Source organism: Scyliorhinus canicula, chromosome 10, assembly GCF_902713615.1.
Source record: "Scyliorhinus canicula chromosome 10, sScyCan1.1, whole genome shotgun sequence".
Taxonomy (NCBI): domain Eukaryota; kingdom Metazoa; phylum Chordata; class Chondrichthyes; order Carcharhiniformes; family Scyliorhinidae; genus Scyliorhinus; species Scyliorhinus canicula.
This window is the reverse complement of record NC_052155.1, coordinates 189,489,232-189,507,694: the sequence shown is the minus strand read 5'-3', so window position 1 is coordinate 189,507,694 and position 18,463 is coordinate 189,489,232. Positions and strand designations below refer to the sequence as shown.

Below are 18,463 nucleotides of genomic sequence, written 5' to 3'. Positions count from 1 at the left end.
TAATGGGAGCACTCCCGGAAAACCACCGGCACTTCCCCTGCAGCTATCATCGTCCGAACCCTCAGGGGCAACTCCACAGTTCGGTAGGATTTTAGTCCCTCCAGTCTCACCAATAATTTTCCTTTCCTCACACGGCTGTCTGTGGGAGCTTGCTGTCAGTAAATTGGCTGCAATGTTCCCCATGTCACAGCGGGGAGTCCACTGCCTGTGTCGGGCTGTGAGGCGCCCTGAGGTGGTGGCAGGCGCTATATGAATGTAGGTTTTACTCTCACTCTGAGGAGTGGATGTGAGACGGGATTGGATGTGAGACTGCGGGCTGTGAGAGCAGCAGCAGCAGCCACTGGCCCTACCGCCGCCGCCGCCGCCGCCGCCGCCATGCTCCTCACCCGCTCTGGAGAAGAGACGGACGACCGGATTGGGCGGGCGGCAGGGCGCGCGGGCTGCCGGGAGCTGTAGTCCGCCGCCCCGGGGATCACGTGGCCGCGGCAGTAGCCGCCCGGCCGCGGCGGACTACACTTCCCAGGCGGCCCCGCGGCGCCGTCTAGTCCCGCCCCCCCCCCCTCCCTCGCGAGGTTTGGCGGGCCGGCCGGGCGGGGGATGGAGAGCAGAATGTCGGGCTGTGAGAGGGTTTCAGCCGGCGGCATGGGTGAGTGAGAGAGCGCGGGGCGGGAGCAGCGGCACCGGGGGCCCAGCCCAGCTCCCTCCGAGGGGTCGGAGCTCCCGGCCCGCTGATCAATGGGTTGAGGCCGGGGTGGGGCGGAGGGTACCGGGCGGGGGCCCGGCGGGAGGGTCGGGCGGGACGGGCCCGGCCGCCTGTCTGTCAAATGGGCCCAGTTACTTCGCCGCATCGTTAACGGGCCTGAGCTGGGATCGGGACCCACCCTGATCCCCGGCCTCCCCTGCACCACCCTCCCGGGGTCCCGTCCTGTCCGGGGCCCCGGTCCCGGGCGCCGCCCTGTCCCGACCCCCGCCCTGTCCCCGGTCCCCCCTGTCCCCGGTCCCCCGCCCTGTCCCCGGTCCCCCGCCCTGTCCCCGGTCCCCCGGCCCGGTCCCCGGCCCTGTCCCCGGTTCCCCCGGCCCTGTCCCGGGCCCCCGGTCTCTCGCCCTGTCCCCGGGCCCCCGGTCTCTCGCCCTGTCCCCGGGCCCCCGCCCTGTCCCCGGGCCCCCGCCCTGTCCCCGGTCCCCCGCTTCTCGCCCGGCCCCGGGCCCCGGTCCCCCGCCCCAGGCCCCCGGTCCCCGCCCTGTCCCCGGTCCCCCGCTTCTCGCCCGGCCCCGGTCCCAGGCCCCGGTCCCCCGCCCTGTCCCCGGTCCCCCGCCCTGTCCCCGGTCCCCCCGCTTCTCGCCCTGTCCCCGGGCCCCGGTCCCCCGTCCTGCCCCGGGCCCCCGGTCTCTCGCCCGGGCCCCCGGTCCCCCGTCCTGCCCCGGGCCCCCGGTCCCCCGTCCTGCCCCGGGCCCCCGGTCTCTCGCCCTGTCCCCGGGCCCCCGGTCTCTCGCCCTGTCCCCGGGCCCCCGGTCCCCCGTCCTGCCCCGGGCCCCCGGTCTCTCGCCCTGTCCCCGGGCCCTCGCCCTGTCCCCGGGCCCCCGGTCTCTCGCCCTGTCCCCGGGCCCCCGGTCTCTCGCCCTGCCCCGGGCCCCCGGTCTCTCGCCCTGCCCCCTGTCTCTCTCCCTGCCCCGGGCCCCGGTCTCTCTCCCTGCCCCGGGATCCAGGAGCTCTTGTGCAGAGTGGTTGTTCAGCATTGGAATCTTCACTGTGGAATGAGGCCCTTCCGCCCATCCTGCCTGTGCTGCCTCTTTGACGGCACCCTCACCACCATTTCCTCTCCCTTCAGTTTTAAGGAAGCATTTTCCAACCAGGATATGTCCGAACCAACTTCATTTGTTGTGGGTGTTTGTAAAGTATCACATAACTTGTTGTGAAAATATTTATTTCTGGTTGTACAGTAACTAACCCATGGGTTAGAATGTAACTGAGTTAGTCATTTTACAGCATGGCTGGTGGTCTTCCAGGTTGTGATCAGATGTCTTATTTATCCATGACAAACTAAGCATCTTCAGCCATTGTCAATTTCTTTCAGCTGCCCAAAGCCAAATGGTATTTGGGGTCAGCAGACATGCAATTTTATCACAAACAAAAACAGAAAATACTGGACAATCTCAGCAGATCTGACAGCATATGTGGAGAGAGAAGGGAGCTTACCATTTTATGGGTGGCACAGTGATAGCACTGATAGCCTCACAGCGCCAGGGACCTGGGTTCAATTCCGGCCTCGGGTGACTGTGTGGAGTCTGCACGTTCTCCCCGTGTCTGCATTGGTTTCCTCCGGCTGCTCCGGTTTCCTCCCACAGTCCAACGGTTAGGTGGATTGGCCATGGTAAATTGCCCCTTAGTGTCCAGGGATGTGTAGGTTAGGTTGAGGGGTTATGCGGATGGGGCGGGGAGGTGGGCCGCAGACTCAATGGTGGCCTCCTCCTTCATTGTAGGGATTCTTTGAGTCGGAATGACTCTTTGTCAAAGCTGGTTATGTAATTTTGTCAAGAGGCTGAAAGCACAGCAGCACAGAAAGAGGCCACTTGGTTCATCATGTCTCTCTCCGCTAGGCCTTTGAAAGAACAATGGAATTTATCTCATTCCCACTGTTTGTTCCCTGTAGCTGTGCAAATACTTCCAAGTATTTATCCAATTATCTTTTGAAAGTTATTATTAAATCTGCTTCCATTTCCCACTTGGGCAACACATTCCAGATCATAACTTGTGGTGTAAATAACAGTCCCCACCTCCCATTCTTATGCTAATTTCTTAAATCGGTATTCTCTGGTTACTGACTTTTCTGCCAGCAGAAGTAGTTCCTCCTTATTTAGCCTATCAAAGGCATACAACTGAGCTTTAGGATGAGATGCTTCTTCAGTCTGTCTGCACGTCTGAAGCCCTTCATTCCTGCTATCACTCTATTAAATCTCTATGCTTGCCATCTTTTCTCCAGTATAGTAATCCTGACCCCAGTACTCCAGCTGAGGCCTACCTGGCAATTTAAAGGTTTAGCATAATTTACTTGCCTCCATTTGTAAAACAAAGGATGTGCTATGCTTATTAACTATCATCGTGTCCTGTCACCCACAAAGATTTCTTCTGGCTGTGGTATTTCAAACTACCATTTCCACTAAACTCTTTAAATAAACTCCTTGAAAGATGGTGTATATTGAGTGTTATGGTATCTTGACGTATTAATGCTTAACATTTTATGAAAAGTTAGATTTATTGCATGGTGATCCATAATCATTGAATCCACAAAATATATTTCTAAACTCTATTCCATGTCCTCCCCCTCAAGCAATATAAATTATAAATGCTGGCTTCTATGGAGGTGGAGATTTGCAGAGCAGTGAAACCTCAGCTAAATGTCTCAGACAAAGCAAGCCACATGACTTCCTTCTGTTCACCTATCTCTAGAAGCAATCTCTTACCATGCTAACGTAGCTACTTGCTTTTTTCCCCCCTAGTCTCTTTGAGTTGAACTTTATTCAGCTTGCAGGCCATGCAGGTCATTTGTTTAACAATTCATTTATTGGACCAATATTTTGTCATTCTAACTCTAAGCATAGATACGTACTGGTCCCCCGACTTTAACATTAATTAAATCAACATGTGGTTGAATTCATAAAACCTTTCTTGTACATAGCACAGATAGTCAAAATGATAGACTTGGAAAAAGGGAGATTTTAAAGTTGACGAATTTATGAATTAGTCATTGTATTTGGAATAAGGAAACACTTGAGTTTACAGGCGGTGCTGTTTGTATGGAATTGAATTCAAACCGTAACAATAATTGAAATCACTTCAGTGATTGCATTTATTTTTTCACGATAAATTGTACTTTGGATGCAAAACATGAAAAACTCTTTTAATAAGTACAAACTATAGAAGGCAGACATTAAATTGTGGTTACAAATATGGATGCTGAGAATCTGAAATGAAAACAGAAAATGCTGGATAAACTCAGCAGGTCTAGCTGCATCTGTGGAGCGAGAAGCAGAGTTAACATTTCAAGTCCATATCACCGTCTACAGATTATAGTGAGCATTTTAGTATTCAAAATGGAGCTAGCTGGTTGCAGTGCATGTAACTTAGATTCACCGGTGGATGTGGGTTTTTTGTTTTAGTTGAATTGAACAGGATGTGATACCAGTTCACGTAGTTGCACACATTGACACAACATTTATGTTAGGGTTTGCAAGAGCGTCAGATTTCTGACCCTCACCAAATGCCTTTTTTTTTTGTTGGCTTCGCATTCCTCTGTGGCTATCTGTATTTGAAGTGTGTAAGGATGTGGCAAAATGTATCCTGCAATGATCATGTTTTTAATTTCGGTCTTTTTTTTTTGAGTTTGGCATTTTTTTTTCGAAAACCCACGTAGACCTGGATCAAGTGCAGGAAGTAAGTGCAAGTGATGTCTATTGGATGAGCAGTTAAGTTGCACAATACCTTTCTAAAGTATTTTATTTTTCCACTCTTTGATTCTCGTGCTTTTAATTGAATTCATAGCATTTGCAGTGCAGAAGGAGGCCATTCGGCCCATCGAGTCTGCTCCGGCACTTTGAAAGAGCACCCTACCCAAGCCACACCTCCACCCTATCCTCATAACCCAGTAACCCCACCCAACACTTAGGGCAATTTTGGACACTAAGAGCAATTTAGCATGGCCAATCCACCTAACCTGCACACCTTTGGACTGTGGGAGGAAACCGGAGCACCCGGAGGAAACCCACGCAGACACGGGGAGAATGTGCAGACTCCGCACAGACAGCGATCCAAGCCGGGAATCGAACCTGGGACCCTGGAACTGTGAAGCAATTGTGCTAACCATGATGCTACCGTGCTGCCCTACTGATGTGAGATTTACAAGCCGCTAGAATTGAATTGGCTTAAATACACCCTCCAAGGCCAGTTTCTTTCCGATTGGCATTTGGACTGTTGAGGCTCAGCAGTAACATAATGCAGGTTGAAATTCATTTTTTGCTGCAGGTTCCATTATCTGAAGTGCTTGTTAAAACTAAAGCTTGGACACTTAGTGAAGGAAATCTCTGCTGGAGAATGCAGTATCTGCATTTTAGCCATCTTGTTTGTTGGCGCAAGGACTCCCTTGTCAGATGAAATCTAGATTCCAGCCTATCAGTGATTATTGAAGTTAAAAGAGGAGCCTAAGCTCTTGTAAAAGTACAGTGAGGTGAATGACCAGGCCTTTGGTGATGGAAAGAAAAATATTGGCCGGCACACTGGGTGAGTTATTTGCTATTTCAATAATGTCATGTGAACGTTGGGGGAAACCCGAGTTTAATATCGTACACTGGTATGGAGTGTATTATGTTGGTGCTGAAAGCCAGTTAAGTGTTCATTCATTTATGCATACTTGGTATGTAACTGGTATTAGAAGGGAAGTAATACATACATTGACTGTTATTCTAATTAAGCTAATGAGGTATTGTGTATCTTAAAATTGAGTGTAGTTTCATTAATGTTAAAGGCGCTATAGTTGTGTCGTGTTTTGATAGGTCAGTTGGCAGGCCATGCGTGAAACCAAAATATTAAAAAAAGAAAATTGAGTACCCATTCTTTTTTTCAAATTGAGGGGCAATTTAGCGTGCACATTTTTGGGTTATATGGGTGTGACCCACGCAGACACGGGGAGAATGTGCAAACACCACACACAGTTACTGGGGCCGGGATCGAACCCGGGTCCTCGGCGCCATGAGGCAGCAGTGCTAATCACTGCACTGTGCCGCCCCCTATGAAACCAATGTATGACATCTGTTTGAAGTCTTTTGTGAACCACATGGGAGCTTGTTTGTGGTATAAAGCTGGAATAAATGCAATTAGTACAGTAAAATATGATCAATTGTCTCGCTGATTTGCTGCAATTAGGATTGACTATCTGGAAGGTACTAAATTTCCCATTGACTGGTGGAAATTGAAAATTTCCCAATGATTTTTGGGATTTTTTTTGGTTGGAGTTACCTTGAGTTATATGAGCTAACTAACTTTGGTTTATATTTTACACCCTGGAAGAATAGCCGGCTTGACAGATTAAATATTTCCTTTCAGTTGCTTAGTGACAGTCTGACACGTTCAGTTTGGTTAAAGCATGGGTTTAGAGTGAAGCCTGTTGGGGATTAGCATAGAGTGTGAAGAAGTTATAAACTTAAAAGTAGATAAATCCCCAGACCCAGATGAGCTGTATTCTCGACTGCTGTGAGGCAAGAGAGGAGATTGCAGGGGTCTGACGTTAATTTTCAAATCCACTGGCCTCAGGTGAGGTGCCAGAGGGCTGGAGGACAGCTAATGGGTACCATTATTCAACAAGGGAAGTAGGGAAGAACCGGGTAATTACAGACCAGTGTCTAAAATCAGTGGTAGGGAAATTATTGGAAAACATTCTTGTGGACAGAATTAATTTCCACTTGGGAAGGCAAGGATTAGTCAAGGATAGTCAGCATGGCTTTGTCAAGGGGTGATCAGTCCAAAGATCTACAGGTTAGGTGAATTGGCCATGATAAGTACTCCTTAGTGTCCAGGGATGTGCAGGTTCGGTGGGGTTACAGGAATAGGGCGGGGGAGTGGGCTAAGTGGGGTGTTCTTTCAGAGGGTTGGTACAGACTCTATGGACTGAATGGTCTCCTGCACTATAGGGATTCTATGTATAACAAATTTGACTGAAATTTTTGAGGTGACGATGTGTGGATGAGGACAGTGCAGTTGATGTCGTTTATATGGATTTCAGTAAGGCTTTTGAGTAGAGAAGGCTGAGGGGGATCTCATTGAGGTGTACAAAATTATGAAGGATCTAGAAAGGGTAGATAGGAAGAAACTTTTCCCCTTAGAGGGGTCAATAACCAGGGGCACTGATTTAAGATAAGGAATGGATTTCGAAGGGATTTAAGGAAATACCTTTTCATCCAGAGGGGGATGGGAATCTGGAACTCTCTGCCTGAAAGGGTGGTGGAGGCAGGAACCCTCACAACATTTAAGAAGTATTTAGATGAGCACATGAAGCACCATCGCATACAAGGCTACGGACCGAGTGCTGGAAAATGGGATTATTGATTTATTGATTGATATTTATTGTCACATGCACCGAAGAACAGTGAAAAGTATTCTTCTGCAGCCAAGGAAATGTACACAGTATGTACATAGTAGACAAAAAGAATAATCGACAGAGTACATTGACAAATGGTACATCAACAAATAGTGATTGGATAAGCCGTTTGATAACATCTGACCACGCTAGTTTGAGAGGCATTTCTGTGACTGGATTTAAATGGAAATTGACTGTGGTATGCAGTTTAATCCAATTAAACATCTATTGTATATCACAAAGTGATTGGAGAATGAGGTTGTTGAATCTTACTGAATATTTGTTGAACAGGGCATTGATATAAGGGAAATCAAATGGTGTATGATCCTTTGAGATGGGAGTGACAGGTTAAGGAGCAGGGTTGTCTCGGGTGAGTCAGAGCAATTTGAATTCAATTTGAAATTTTGAAAGCTTTTGGATTTCATACCAGCGGTTGGGGGGTGCTGGAGAGGGGAAATTGTTGATGAGCAAATGTTTTGGATGCTACATGGAGTTAAATTTTTGACACTGATTTAATTTGTGCTTATTCTGTATGAGTGAAACTTGCTGCTGGAATGGAAGTTTGAGCAGTCTTGAGTGGTTCCTGGAGAGCAGAGCTGGAGGAGAATTAGTAAAAATGCCATAATATGTAGTCTACTGCTCTCTGTAATGATGGCAGCTGTGGAGAATAATAGATCGGCAAAGTACAGGGCAATGATTGACAGTTATCAGCCATTTACGACACCGAAAGAGGCCATGTGGCCCATTGAGTATATGTTGGTCCACTGCAAAGCAAACCAGTCAGTCCCATCATTCTACTCCGTCCCTTAGCCCTGCAAGTTAATTTCCTTCATGCCTATCCAATTTCTGTTCAAAATCATGTGTTTCTAATTTATTTTTTGAGAGTTCTTGTTAAAGTGAAGATATTGCTGAGCAATTGAATTTCTGCAGGAGGCAGCCAGTGTCAATATCGGGTGTTTCCTGTTGATGTAGAATGAATGAGTTTTGTGCAGAATAATACTCTATCCTCTCCTCCAAGACCCAACATTTTGAGTGTGGCGCCATTGTGACAATCGCTTCCATTCTAGCTGAGCTTTTAAGTGTTGAATGTCTCCAGCCTGCCGAAAAGTGGCCATTTTGTGTTCATGTGTCCTGGAAACTGAGTTGAGAAACTGTTCATTCAGTCCTTGAGCCTAATCTTGTCAAGTGTGCACGTTATCATCAAGGACAGCAGTAGCCATTGAATAGCAATCAGAAGTGAGAGCCCTAGTTCTCCACAAGGTCATTTAAGCCGATTTATTAAGCCCATGACTTAACCCCAGCTGATGCAGTGCTGACAGGTTATTGAATGTGAGTCATGTGATGTTGAATCCTGTTGTAAGACATTTCTGCTGATGGGAAATCTCTGACTGTAGAAGTTTCAATATTTTGATCTGTTTGAAAATTGACGGACTAGATTCTACTCTGTACCAAGTTCTGAGATATATGGAGTGTGAATCTACTAAAGCTCCCACGAGTCCTTGAATGGATATATAATTTATATTCCATATTAAGTTTTGAAAGGGCAGTTTTTATTGAGCCAATGAATATTGTTTAAACCATCATGTCTGTGCAGCCAGTGCATTCTACTTCAACAATGTCTGCTTATCAATGACTTGTGTTTGGACATAAAGCTTTAAAAAATCTTCCTTGGCAGAGATGAATAACTGTTGTGATATCTTTGACCTTAAGTGTTGGTTGGACTGCAGAATAGGTTTTTAACTACTAACTAAAAATGGTGTCTCCATTTGAGAGATGACATCCCTGCCTCCTGTCTCCCTCCACAATTTTTCCTGCTCTCTAATTTGCTCACAGTAATGATGTATTATTTTGCATCTCCAGATTAGTATTTACAGCCCAGAGGCTCTTTGCACTCTATTCTTCATTTCACTGTGTTATCATATCCTATTGCATATGCTGGTCATAAGGAATTGCACTTCAGGCAGAGCAATGGAGGCTAAAACTCCTGGAATCCTGCAAAACAGTTGGATGCTAAAACAGGAGGAGTTGAGTAGATGAAGTGCAATGGGCCAAATTATCTTTTTTCTTTTGGAAAAAAATTGAGTCCCCAAGTATTTTTTTTTTCAATTAAGGGGCAGTTTAGCGTGGCCAATCCACCTAACCTGGACATCTTGGGGGTGTCCTGGGGCCGGGGCCGAACCTGGATCCTCAATGGCGTGAGGCAGCAATGCTAACCACTGTGCCACCGTGCCGCTCTGGGACAAATAATCTTGTTGATTAAATTCTAAAATATGAAGGGAATAGATAGGATAGATGCGGGCAGGTTGTTTCCACTGGCAGGTGAAAGCAGAACTAGGGGGCATAGATAAAAGTAAATTACTGCGGATGCTGGAATCTGAAACGAAAGAGAAAATGCTGGAAAATCTCAGCAGGTCTGGCAGCATCTGTAGGGAGAGAAAAGAGCTGACGTTTTGAGTCCGATTACTTTGACAGTCATTGGACTTGAAACATTATTAGCTCTATTCTCTCCCTACAGATGCTGCCAGACCTGCTGAGATTTTCCAGCATTTTCTCTTTCGTTAGGGGGCATAGATTTAGGACTGAGCTTAGGAGGAACTTCTTCACCCAAAGTGTTGTGAATCTATGGAATTCCTTGCCCAGTGAAGCAGTTGAGGCTCCTTCATTAAATGTTTTCAAGATAAAGGTAGACAGTTTTTTGAGCAGCACGGTAGCCCAAGTGGCTAGCACTGTGGCTTCACAGCGGCAGGGTCCCAGGTTCGATTCCCCGCTGGGTCACTGTCTGTGCGGAGTCTGCACATTCTCCCAGTGTCTGTGTGGGTTTCCTCCGGGTGCTCCGGTTTCCTCCCACAGTCCAAAGTCATGCAGGTTAGGTGGATTGGCCATGATAAATTGCCCTTAGTGTCCAAAAAAAAAGTTAGGTGGGGTTCTTTTGGTTCCGGGGATAGTGTGTAAGTGAGGGCGTATGTGGGTCGGTGCAGACTCGATGGGCTGAATGGCCGCCTTCTGCTCTGTATGTTCTATGAAGAATAAAGGTTTATAGTGTTCGGATGGGAAAGTGGAGCGGAGTCCACAAAAGATCAGCCATGATCTCATTGAATGGCAGAGCAGGCTCGAAGGGCCAGGTGGTCAGTCTTGCTCCTAGTTCTTATGTTTTAAATTCATTATTTTGGATAAAACATATCGTAACTGGAGCCCGTTTTCAGCTTTAAGCCGTGTTTCTCCTGACAAAAGGTTTGAATGCCTGGTAATAACTTCAGTTTTCTTTTAATAAAGTTAGGAGGGTAATTAACTAAAGTTGAGACATCCGATGGTTAGTAGATGCCATGGGGTGGCATTGATTTTGGTGCTTTCACTCTTGTTTGCATTGACGCCAAAGCCTAGAATTTGCCAAGAACCATCTCTTGTTGGTGAGTTTCAACAGAGAAATTTCAAACACGTTAAGAAATAACTGAGCTAAACCATAACATTTTGCAATTTAACTTCTGCTGTTATTAAACAACTTTGAGGCCCGGCAGCTTTTAAATCTTGAAAGGTTATTATTGCCACGTTAACCTTAACTTGGCCATGCAGGTATCTTTGGACATGGATGTGATGGAAAAGGTGGTTAGTAGCATTACAAACATTACCCTTGGCAGAGATGAACAATTAAAGTGACATTACTGGCCTTAATTATTGGTCTGCTCTGCGAAAGCAATGGCAAAGTTACTTTCTCTGACAACCCCCTGACCCCATACCACCAAGAGGCTGTGATCAGTTGACGTCTCATCATAACCACAGCTGACTGACTGGTCAGCCTGGATGTTTGCATGTTTCTGTGAAAGAGTCTGGCATTCCCGCAGGGTTCCATTGAGGAAATTGGAAGCTCATCTCATTTGGTTGTTGTGTACTTTGAATTTTTGCATTGACCAGCTATATAGAGGCAGGAAAATTCCAAGGAGTTTACATAGACTCTAGGGGTTGGTTTAGCACACTGTGCTAAATCGCTGGCTTTTAAAGCAGACCAAGGCAGGCCAGCAGGACGGTTCAATTCCCGTACCAGCCTCCCTGAACAGGCGCGGAATGTGGCGACTAGGGGCTTTTCACAGTAACTTCATTGAAGCCGACTCGTGACTATAAACAATTTTCATTTCATTTCATTTCATTCCTATGATTCTAAAATACATTAACGTTTTCTTACTGAAAACAAATGTAGTTCGTTGAGCTGTGCAGAATCCTAATGCTATGAAATTAATATTTATTAAGTGGTGCATTTATCTCTGTTGTCTCGATCAGCGATATACAACTTAGTCGAGTTCACAATGTCCATGTCATTTGCTCAGTGATTGGAGTAGGATTATGACCCACAGCTCGCTGTTCTCACTCGTCATGTCTTATTTAAGGAGCTTTGAAACATAAAAACAAAGATGATGCGTTAAGGAGCTTATAACTGAGGCAGTCTCACTTTGGGACTTGGAGTTGTGAAAGCATTCTGCAGAAAAAGCCTCTTTTAAATTAGCTACACAGGCAGCTACTTTGTAAATTATATGTAATGGTTATTTGTAAACAATCTTCCTTCCTCCCTTGTAAGAAAAGAACTTTGGAGTTTTATGTGGAGCCTGTATCAAACTTTGTATCTGCTTGATATTGGAGGACATCTGATTCACTTCAATGGACATTGGAGGGTTGACGTCTTTTTCTGTAAATAGATAATTGGATGTCTGTCAAGAGGGAGGTGGGCATTATTCAAATTATTTTTCAGAAGTTCTTCATAATATGCACACAATTTTATTTGACGAGGTAACAATATATGGACACTGCACGGAATTTCTTTGCTGCTGCTTTTCGGCAAAGCTTGCAGTGTTTACGCCAGAATTATTCTGTGACCTCTGGTTCTCTGAAAGGATTTTGGATGTATTTCAAATTTGTTAACTTCATATTACGATGGCATGTGTACATACAACACCTGGAAATGAGTTGTGGAGTGATCTGGATCCTGGAGGATGTATTTTCTTATGAAACAAACTTCTGATTGCATGCTGTGTAAGTTCATTGTCAAAATTTTCTGAACTTGCGAGCCACTGAGAGCTTGAATCAAAAGGTCTTTGCATCATCATTCCAGTCAAGTGATATAATTACATTGGGTAGCAAAACCACCAAGGAAGCCGAGGTGGAATCAAAAAAAGTGCAATTCTTAACAAATGGCATATTATACAAACAAAAAAATGCCAGAGAACCCTAAAGAAGCTCCTTCAGTGTCTGAGGAAATGAATTCCCGTCAAAGAAATCTGCCTGGTCTCTCTTCAAATACTGACAAACCGACGTATATCTATAGCAATTCCACAGTTCACAACTTTTCTTTTCACACTATTGGAGCTGATAATTTGGCTGTAGTTTTTTGTTTTATAATCTTCTCTATCTACCTAGGGTGGCACAGTGGTTAGCACTGCTGCCTCACAGCTCCAGGGTCCCGGGTTCAATTCCAACCTTGGGTGACTGTGTGGAGTTTTCACTTTCTCCCCATGTCTGTGTGGGTTTCCTTCGGGTGCTCCGGTTTCCCCCCTCAGTCCAAAGATTTGCAGGATAGGTGGATTGGCCATGCTAAATTGCCCTATAGTGTCCAAAAGGTTAGGTTGGGTTACTGGGTTATGGGGATAGGATGGAGATGTGGGATTGGTAGGATGCTCTTTCCAAGGGCCGATGCTGACTCAATTGGACGAATGGCCTCCTGCACTATAAATTCTATGATTCTAGTTCTTGGGAGAAAACCTTTCAAAACTATCCTAGAGTAAAATTTGTTTTCTAATCTATTTAATATAATTTAGTCTATGTAGTTTCTATAACCTTGCGCACAGCCACAGCTTGGAGCAAATAACTAGATATTTATGCCAAATCTTATTTTTAAAAAATATGTTTATTCATTTTTATTGTAAACAAGATAATATAAAACAATTAATTCAAGTTATAATGACAAAGAACATGACAAACAATCAAAAGCATAGATTAATTTAACCCCCCAACACTATACTACACTAAAACCCGCCAACATTACACTAAACCCCTTAATCCAAAAAATATAGAGATCCAAACGCACATTGAACTGGGATGGAAACCAGGCTGCTACTCGAGTCACGTACCTGCACAATCTCCAGGGAAGCAGCCTGCCGTCTCAGCTGGTGAACTAAGAGATGACTGATCTCTCCGTGTTCACAAAATAAGCCTGTTAAATGTCAGAGCCTCCCACCTCTAATCCGTTGATGATAATTCAAATTGTATCTGCAACTTTTCCTACTTGCAATTAATGTTGGGGCAAGTGAGTACCGATGGTCCTCCTTAAGGATGGATCCACCAGCCTTTGTTGCTCCGTCCTCGCTGTCTTCTCTATTTTGCACTTTGTAAGAAGTTATCCCTTTTTCCCCCCTCCAATAACCACCTTAAGGGTTTCCCACAGCATAAGTGTGTTAGACTCACCTATATTACATTTAATGTATTCCCCAATGGCGATGGACATGTGTTCACAAAATCTCTTGTCTGCTAGTAATGCCGTATCTAACCCCCATGGCAGCCACTGGGAGGGACCCGACAAAATGTAGGGTGTGGTCTGAAATCACAGTAACCCGCCCCCTCCACTAAAGGGAGGAGAGACCTATCCAGCACAAAGTTTGTGCGCGAGCATACCTGGTGCACATGGAAGAAAAAGGAAAACTCTTTATCACCCGGGTACAAAAACACCACAGATGTGCACCCCCCACACACACACACACAACCCCATCTGCTCCATGAAAAATCATTAACACCTTGACCACCCCTGATGGAGTCAGAGATTTGGGTTTGAACTGATCCGTCCTGGGGTCCAGAACACAGGCTTCTGTCGAGTTTAGTGGGTATGGTCCAGCACTATTTATCCAAACATCTTTGCAAAATACTCTGTCGAAGTTGGGCCTTCCATCCCTGCTAGTAACCGGACAATTCAGACATTTTGCTTCCTGTATCGAATCTCCAAATCATTCACTTTGGCCTTCAGCGTTTTATTTGCATTGGCCATCAGAGACATCTCTGCTTCCAGAGAGGCAATCTGGTCGCTTTGCCTCGAAAGGGCCACCTCCATGCCTTGTTTTGTGTAACCATGCACCTTTGCTGTTCCGATGGCCCTCTCCGACGGCAAACGAATGGGAGCCAAGACCTCTTCCATCGGTTTGCCCAGGTTCCCTGTCGCATCCCACCAATGTGGCAAATTCTGCCGCCAAGGTGCGAGTACTCATCTCGGCCATTGATCCCACCGATGAGCCCTGAGAAGCCTGCGATTCAGTCGATGAACTTCAACTTTCAGTCTTTTTTCCCCCTGGGTTTTCTAGGCATTTTACCTCTGTAGGTACCTTATTTTACATAAAGGTATGGCATTAAAGTGAGGTAGGTATTAAAGTTACTATGACATTATTGGAAAAGAAGCACAGGAATTCTCCCAATGTTCTCCATATTTATTCCTTAATGAAGGCTGGCCTGCAAAGTGGTAATCCGGGGTTCTTTTCTGTTCAGGGCCAAAGTGGCTTGGACTACTTCAGCTGGTTTACTTCCTGCCCCAATCTTGTTCCCTGCTCCGCCTTCCTCCTCTTGCCTTTTCAATCTCTTGCCTTTTCCACATCCATATCCTTCATCCCACCCTGCTGCTCTGGCCCCTCCACCTAATACTTAAGCATGGAGACAGTGCTGCCAACTGCTGAGACCATGGCTATATAGCATTCTTCTGGAAACTTGTAATCCATTGGAAAAAGACCAGCGAGAAGTGTGATGAGGACACAGCTGGATTTAGTCTGGTATTGGAGCCTTGTGTAGCAATTTGTAGCAAGCAGATATTGGGAATAGCAAATCATTCTGACCTTTGGCAAAGATTTGGAAGGCCTTAAAATCTATTGGGTGGGTGCGCTTAAGCACTTTACATAGATGATGCATGTTCTACATGCCTTGGAGTTCAGTGCTTGTATATCTGAGCTCCTCCTGCATATGAAGAACATTTTCCAGGCAACAACTTGCAAAATGTCAAAAGGCAGCTGGAGGAAATCTTAATCAAATTTTGGTATAAATATGAAGGTCTGTCTTGTGTGAGCAGCTCTTGTGAGCTGCTTCAGTTGTGATCTGTGAAGACACCATAGGTCATGTTTATCAGCCCAGCTTAATGGTGTTTTAAGTTTTCCCATGCCCTCAAAGTGCTGATACTTGGCAGATTTACTTTCTATATCTTTACTAGAAATTAGGCCGAATTCTGTTTGTTAGTGATGGGAAATGTCAGTTTTGGTTTTAAGATGAGCTATAAATGTTTTGGAGTGGGCATGTACGTACAGCATGTAACACATGAGTTCAAGAAGTGTGTTAAGGGAGTTGGGATTTCAGCTATTTATTATGGTCACATGAACTGAGTTTACAGAAGAATCCTTTAATACTGTCAATTGCTTGGCTCTGGGGGTAGCAAGGATTTGGGTGATTACTCTTCCTGGCGATGGAGAGTAAGGAGATTCCTCGGTAGTTCTCCCAGTCCGCTTTGTCTCCTTTCTTGAAGGTGGTGCTGATAACGGCACGCCTGAGGGCAGTGGGAATTTCTTCTCTGTCCCAGATTTTCAGCAACAGCTGTTGGAGATGACAGGCGATCTCTTCTGCTCCAATTTTGAAAATCTCCACTGTAGTCCCATCCACTCCTGCGGCTTTTCCATTCCTCGTGTTTAATGGTGTCTTCGGCTTCATCCACGCATCGTGGGACTCCAAGATCATCTTAAATGGCACCTTTTTAGGGCACCTTTTCTAGCCCCTTTGCCATGGGGTGAGCAGAGTGGATCCTGAAGAGGGCTGGCTGCTCAGTCACGAAGAAAGATGCACCTGTTCTTACTTCAAGAGTGAGCTGACTGAATCACCGCCACCGTTTAGGTGCCGGTCCGAAACTCGGGATTTCCCTATCCCGCTGGTTTCCTCCAGGTGGATGCCTGGTGTGGGACATGTTTCAATGTGGATATGCCGTTGCACATCAGTAGGCACACGGTCCTTGACAGAGGGTAGGCTAGTTGTAGTGAAAAGGGAACGTCGATGACTGGGGATACCCCTCCTGTTGCAGCCTTCATCCGCCATCGCAGCTGTTGATGCCATATCTTGCATATGATACGCTGTTAGGGACTTGTTTTGGATCGCGCTTGGTCTGGTTCGTCCCCTCTGACCTTACCATCATGGGTGGCCCTGCCACAAACTTAATGCTTCCGACGGCATGGCTTTCAGGATCAACTGAACATTCAAGCCTCTCCGCCACGGGACGGTGGCAATCCAAGGGAAGGGGTGGTACTGCAATAGTTATCTAAAAGAATGTTGGGTTTTATTTTCTGCATCAAATTGTGGTTTGGATTTGAATTGTGAGATGAGCTTCCAAGCCATAAATGTAGTTCGGCAGTAGTAAATTGCTTGGCATTATCTGAGGTTAGTTGATAACAATTTGCATACAAGATGAGTCAAGAGTTGGGAGAAGGACTTTATTGAGCTACCTCGTGACAGTAGCAAGAAATTATGACCGGTGACGATAAAACTGGGAAATGTTGACTGCAAAATTATGGCAGCAGGGATATTTGGAGATGGGAAGCAAATGGCCGAAATCTAACGTCCGCGCCTGACTTGCATCGCGGCCGATAAATCCCACGAGAAACCTGTCTCAAAATTTACCTAGCTTGCTATGCCTAGTGAGATTTAACGGGATTTTGTGCGATGTCGCAATCCATATCCTGCCAACAATGGATAAAAGCAAATTACTGCAGATGCTGGTTTCTGAAACGAAAGGGAAAATGCTGGAAAATCTCAGCAAGTCTGGCAGCATCTGTAGGGAAAGAAAAGAGCTAACGTTTCGAGTCCGATGACTTTGTCAAAGCACAATTTGACAAAGAGTCATGGGACTCGAAATGTTAGCTCTTTTCTCAGGAAATGGGACTGAGTGCAGTCTCGGCTGGGTGTTCTTGCCAAGGCTACGAAATGAGGCACAGTCTCCTGTTCGATAGATGGGTCATTCTTGGAGCTGCTGGTGCCGGGAAACAATGGGCTTAAATGCACTTAACGCGTGACTCTGTTCCACTTCTGTTAGATCATGCCCAATGTCTGCAAGTTTTCTAATATAGATAACGTGTGAAGTTTTGAAGTGAATCCTCTGGCATGCTAAAAATAAGTTTATCAATCCTAAAATTTTGTAACTTAAAAATATTAATTTAAATCAATTTTGCTCCATTTTACCCCATTTTTTTTTTCCAATTAAGGGGAAATTTAGCGAGGCCAATCCACCTACTCTGCACATTTTTGGGTTGTGGGGGCGAAACCCACGCAGACACGGGGAGAATGTGCAAACTCCACACGGACAGTGACCCAGAGCCGGGATCGATCCTGGGACCTCAGCGCCGTGAGGCAGCTGTGCTAACCCACTGCGACACCGTGCTGCCCAATTCTGCTCCATTTTGAGTATAGTCTTGGTATTGATTATTGTCAGCGTATAGCTTGAAGCTCTTTTCATCTTGAGTAACGCTGAAAAAGGCAAGTCGAAGTCTTTCGTCTTACACCCCTGACATGCACAAGAATACACACTGCAAAGGGAACAACTATTTTTGTCACGAGAAGAAAGTACTGATTGGTTGGTAAGCGGACTTTGGGTAGAGGCATTGCCATGGAGAATGCACCAGTTAACTAATAACTGACAGTTAACTGCCAGACTTTGTTTAAATTCAAGCCCTGCAGGTTGACTCAGCTCAAGGCATTGCCCTAGGGAATGAACCCCAGAGAATGGCTGTCGCCTATTTTGTTCAGTTGCAACAGTGCACCTGTGTACATGTTTTTTTTGGTCTGGTTCATTCACTCCTGCGCAGTACTGAGGGAGAGCTGCGCTACTGCTTTTGGATGGGCTGTCCAACCAAGCCAGCGCCTGCCCTCGCTGGACGATCCCATAGCACTGTTCTGAAGAAGAACGGGTATGTTCCCCCTTGTGCCCTTGGCAATATTTATCCCTCAACTGTTACCACAAAGCAGATGATCTGGTTATTATCACATTGTTGTTTGTGGGAACTTGCTGTGTGCCATTGGCAGCTTCATTTCCTACATTACAACAGTGACCACAGCCAATGAAGTACTCCTAAACTGTAAAGTATTTTGTGACATCATGTGTTCGTGAAGGATACTATAGAAATGCAAGTCCAGGGCAGCACGGTGGCCTAGTGGTTAGCACAGCTGCCTCACGGCGCTGAGGTCCCAGGTTCGATCCCGGCTCTGGGTCACTGTCCGTGTGGAGTTTGCACATTCTCCCCGTGTCTGCGTGGGTTTCACCCCCACAACCCAAAGATGTGCAGGTAGGTGGA

The 18,463-nt window shown here is 46.0% G+C and overlaps 1 protein-coding gene across 4 annotated transcripts in view; it reads left to right on the top strand.

The window, feature by feature from the left end:
• LOC119972863 (septin-7) overlaps window positions 1-18,463 on the top strand; it is a 224,269-nt gene that overhangs the window by 45,532 nt on the left and 160,274 nt on the right. The window contains exons 1-2 of one of the 4 annotated variants that reach the window (XM_038810374.1): window positions 532-646; window positions 7,558-7,559. The exons of 2 other annotated variants lie outside the window; for them this stretch is intronic. In XM_038810374.1, the coding sequence (XP_038666302.1) occupies window positions 598-646; window positions 7,558-7,559 (51 nt within the window). In that variant the 5' untranslated portion in view covers window positions 532-597. Of the gene's footprint in view, window positions 1-531; window positions 647-7,557; window positions 7,560-12,091; window positions 12,147-18,463 lie in introns of those variants that run through there. One more of the 4 variants, XM_038810375.1, reaches the window with a different exon arrangement.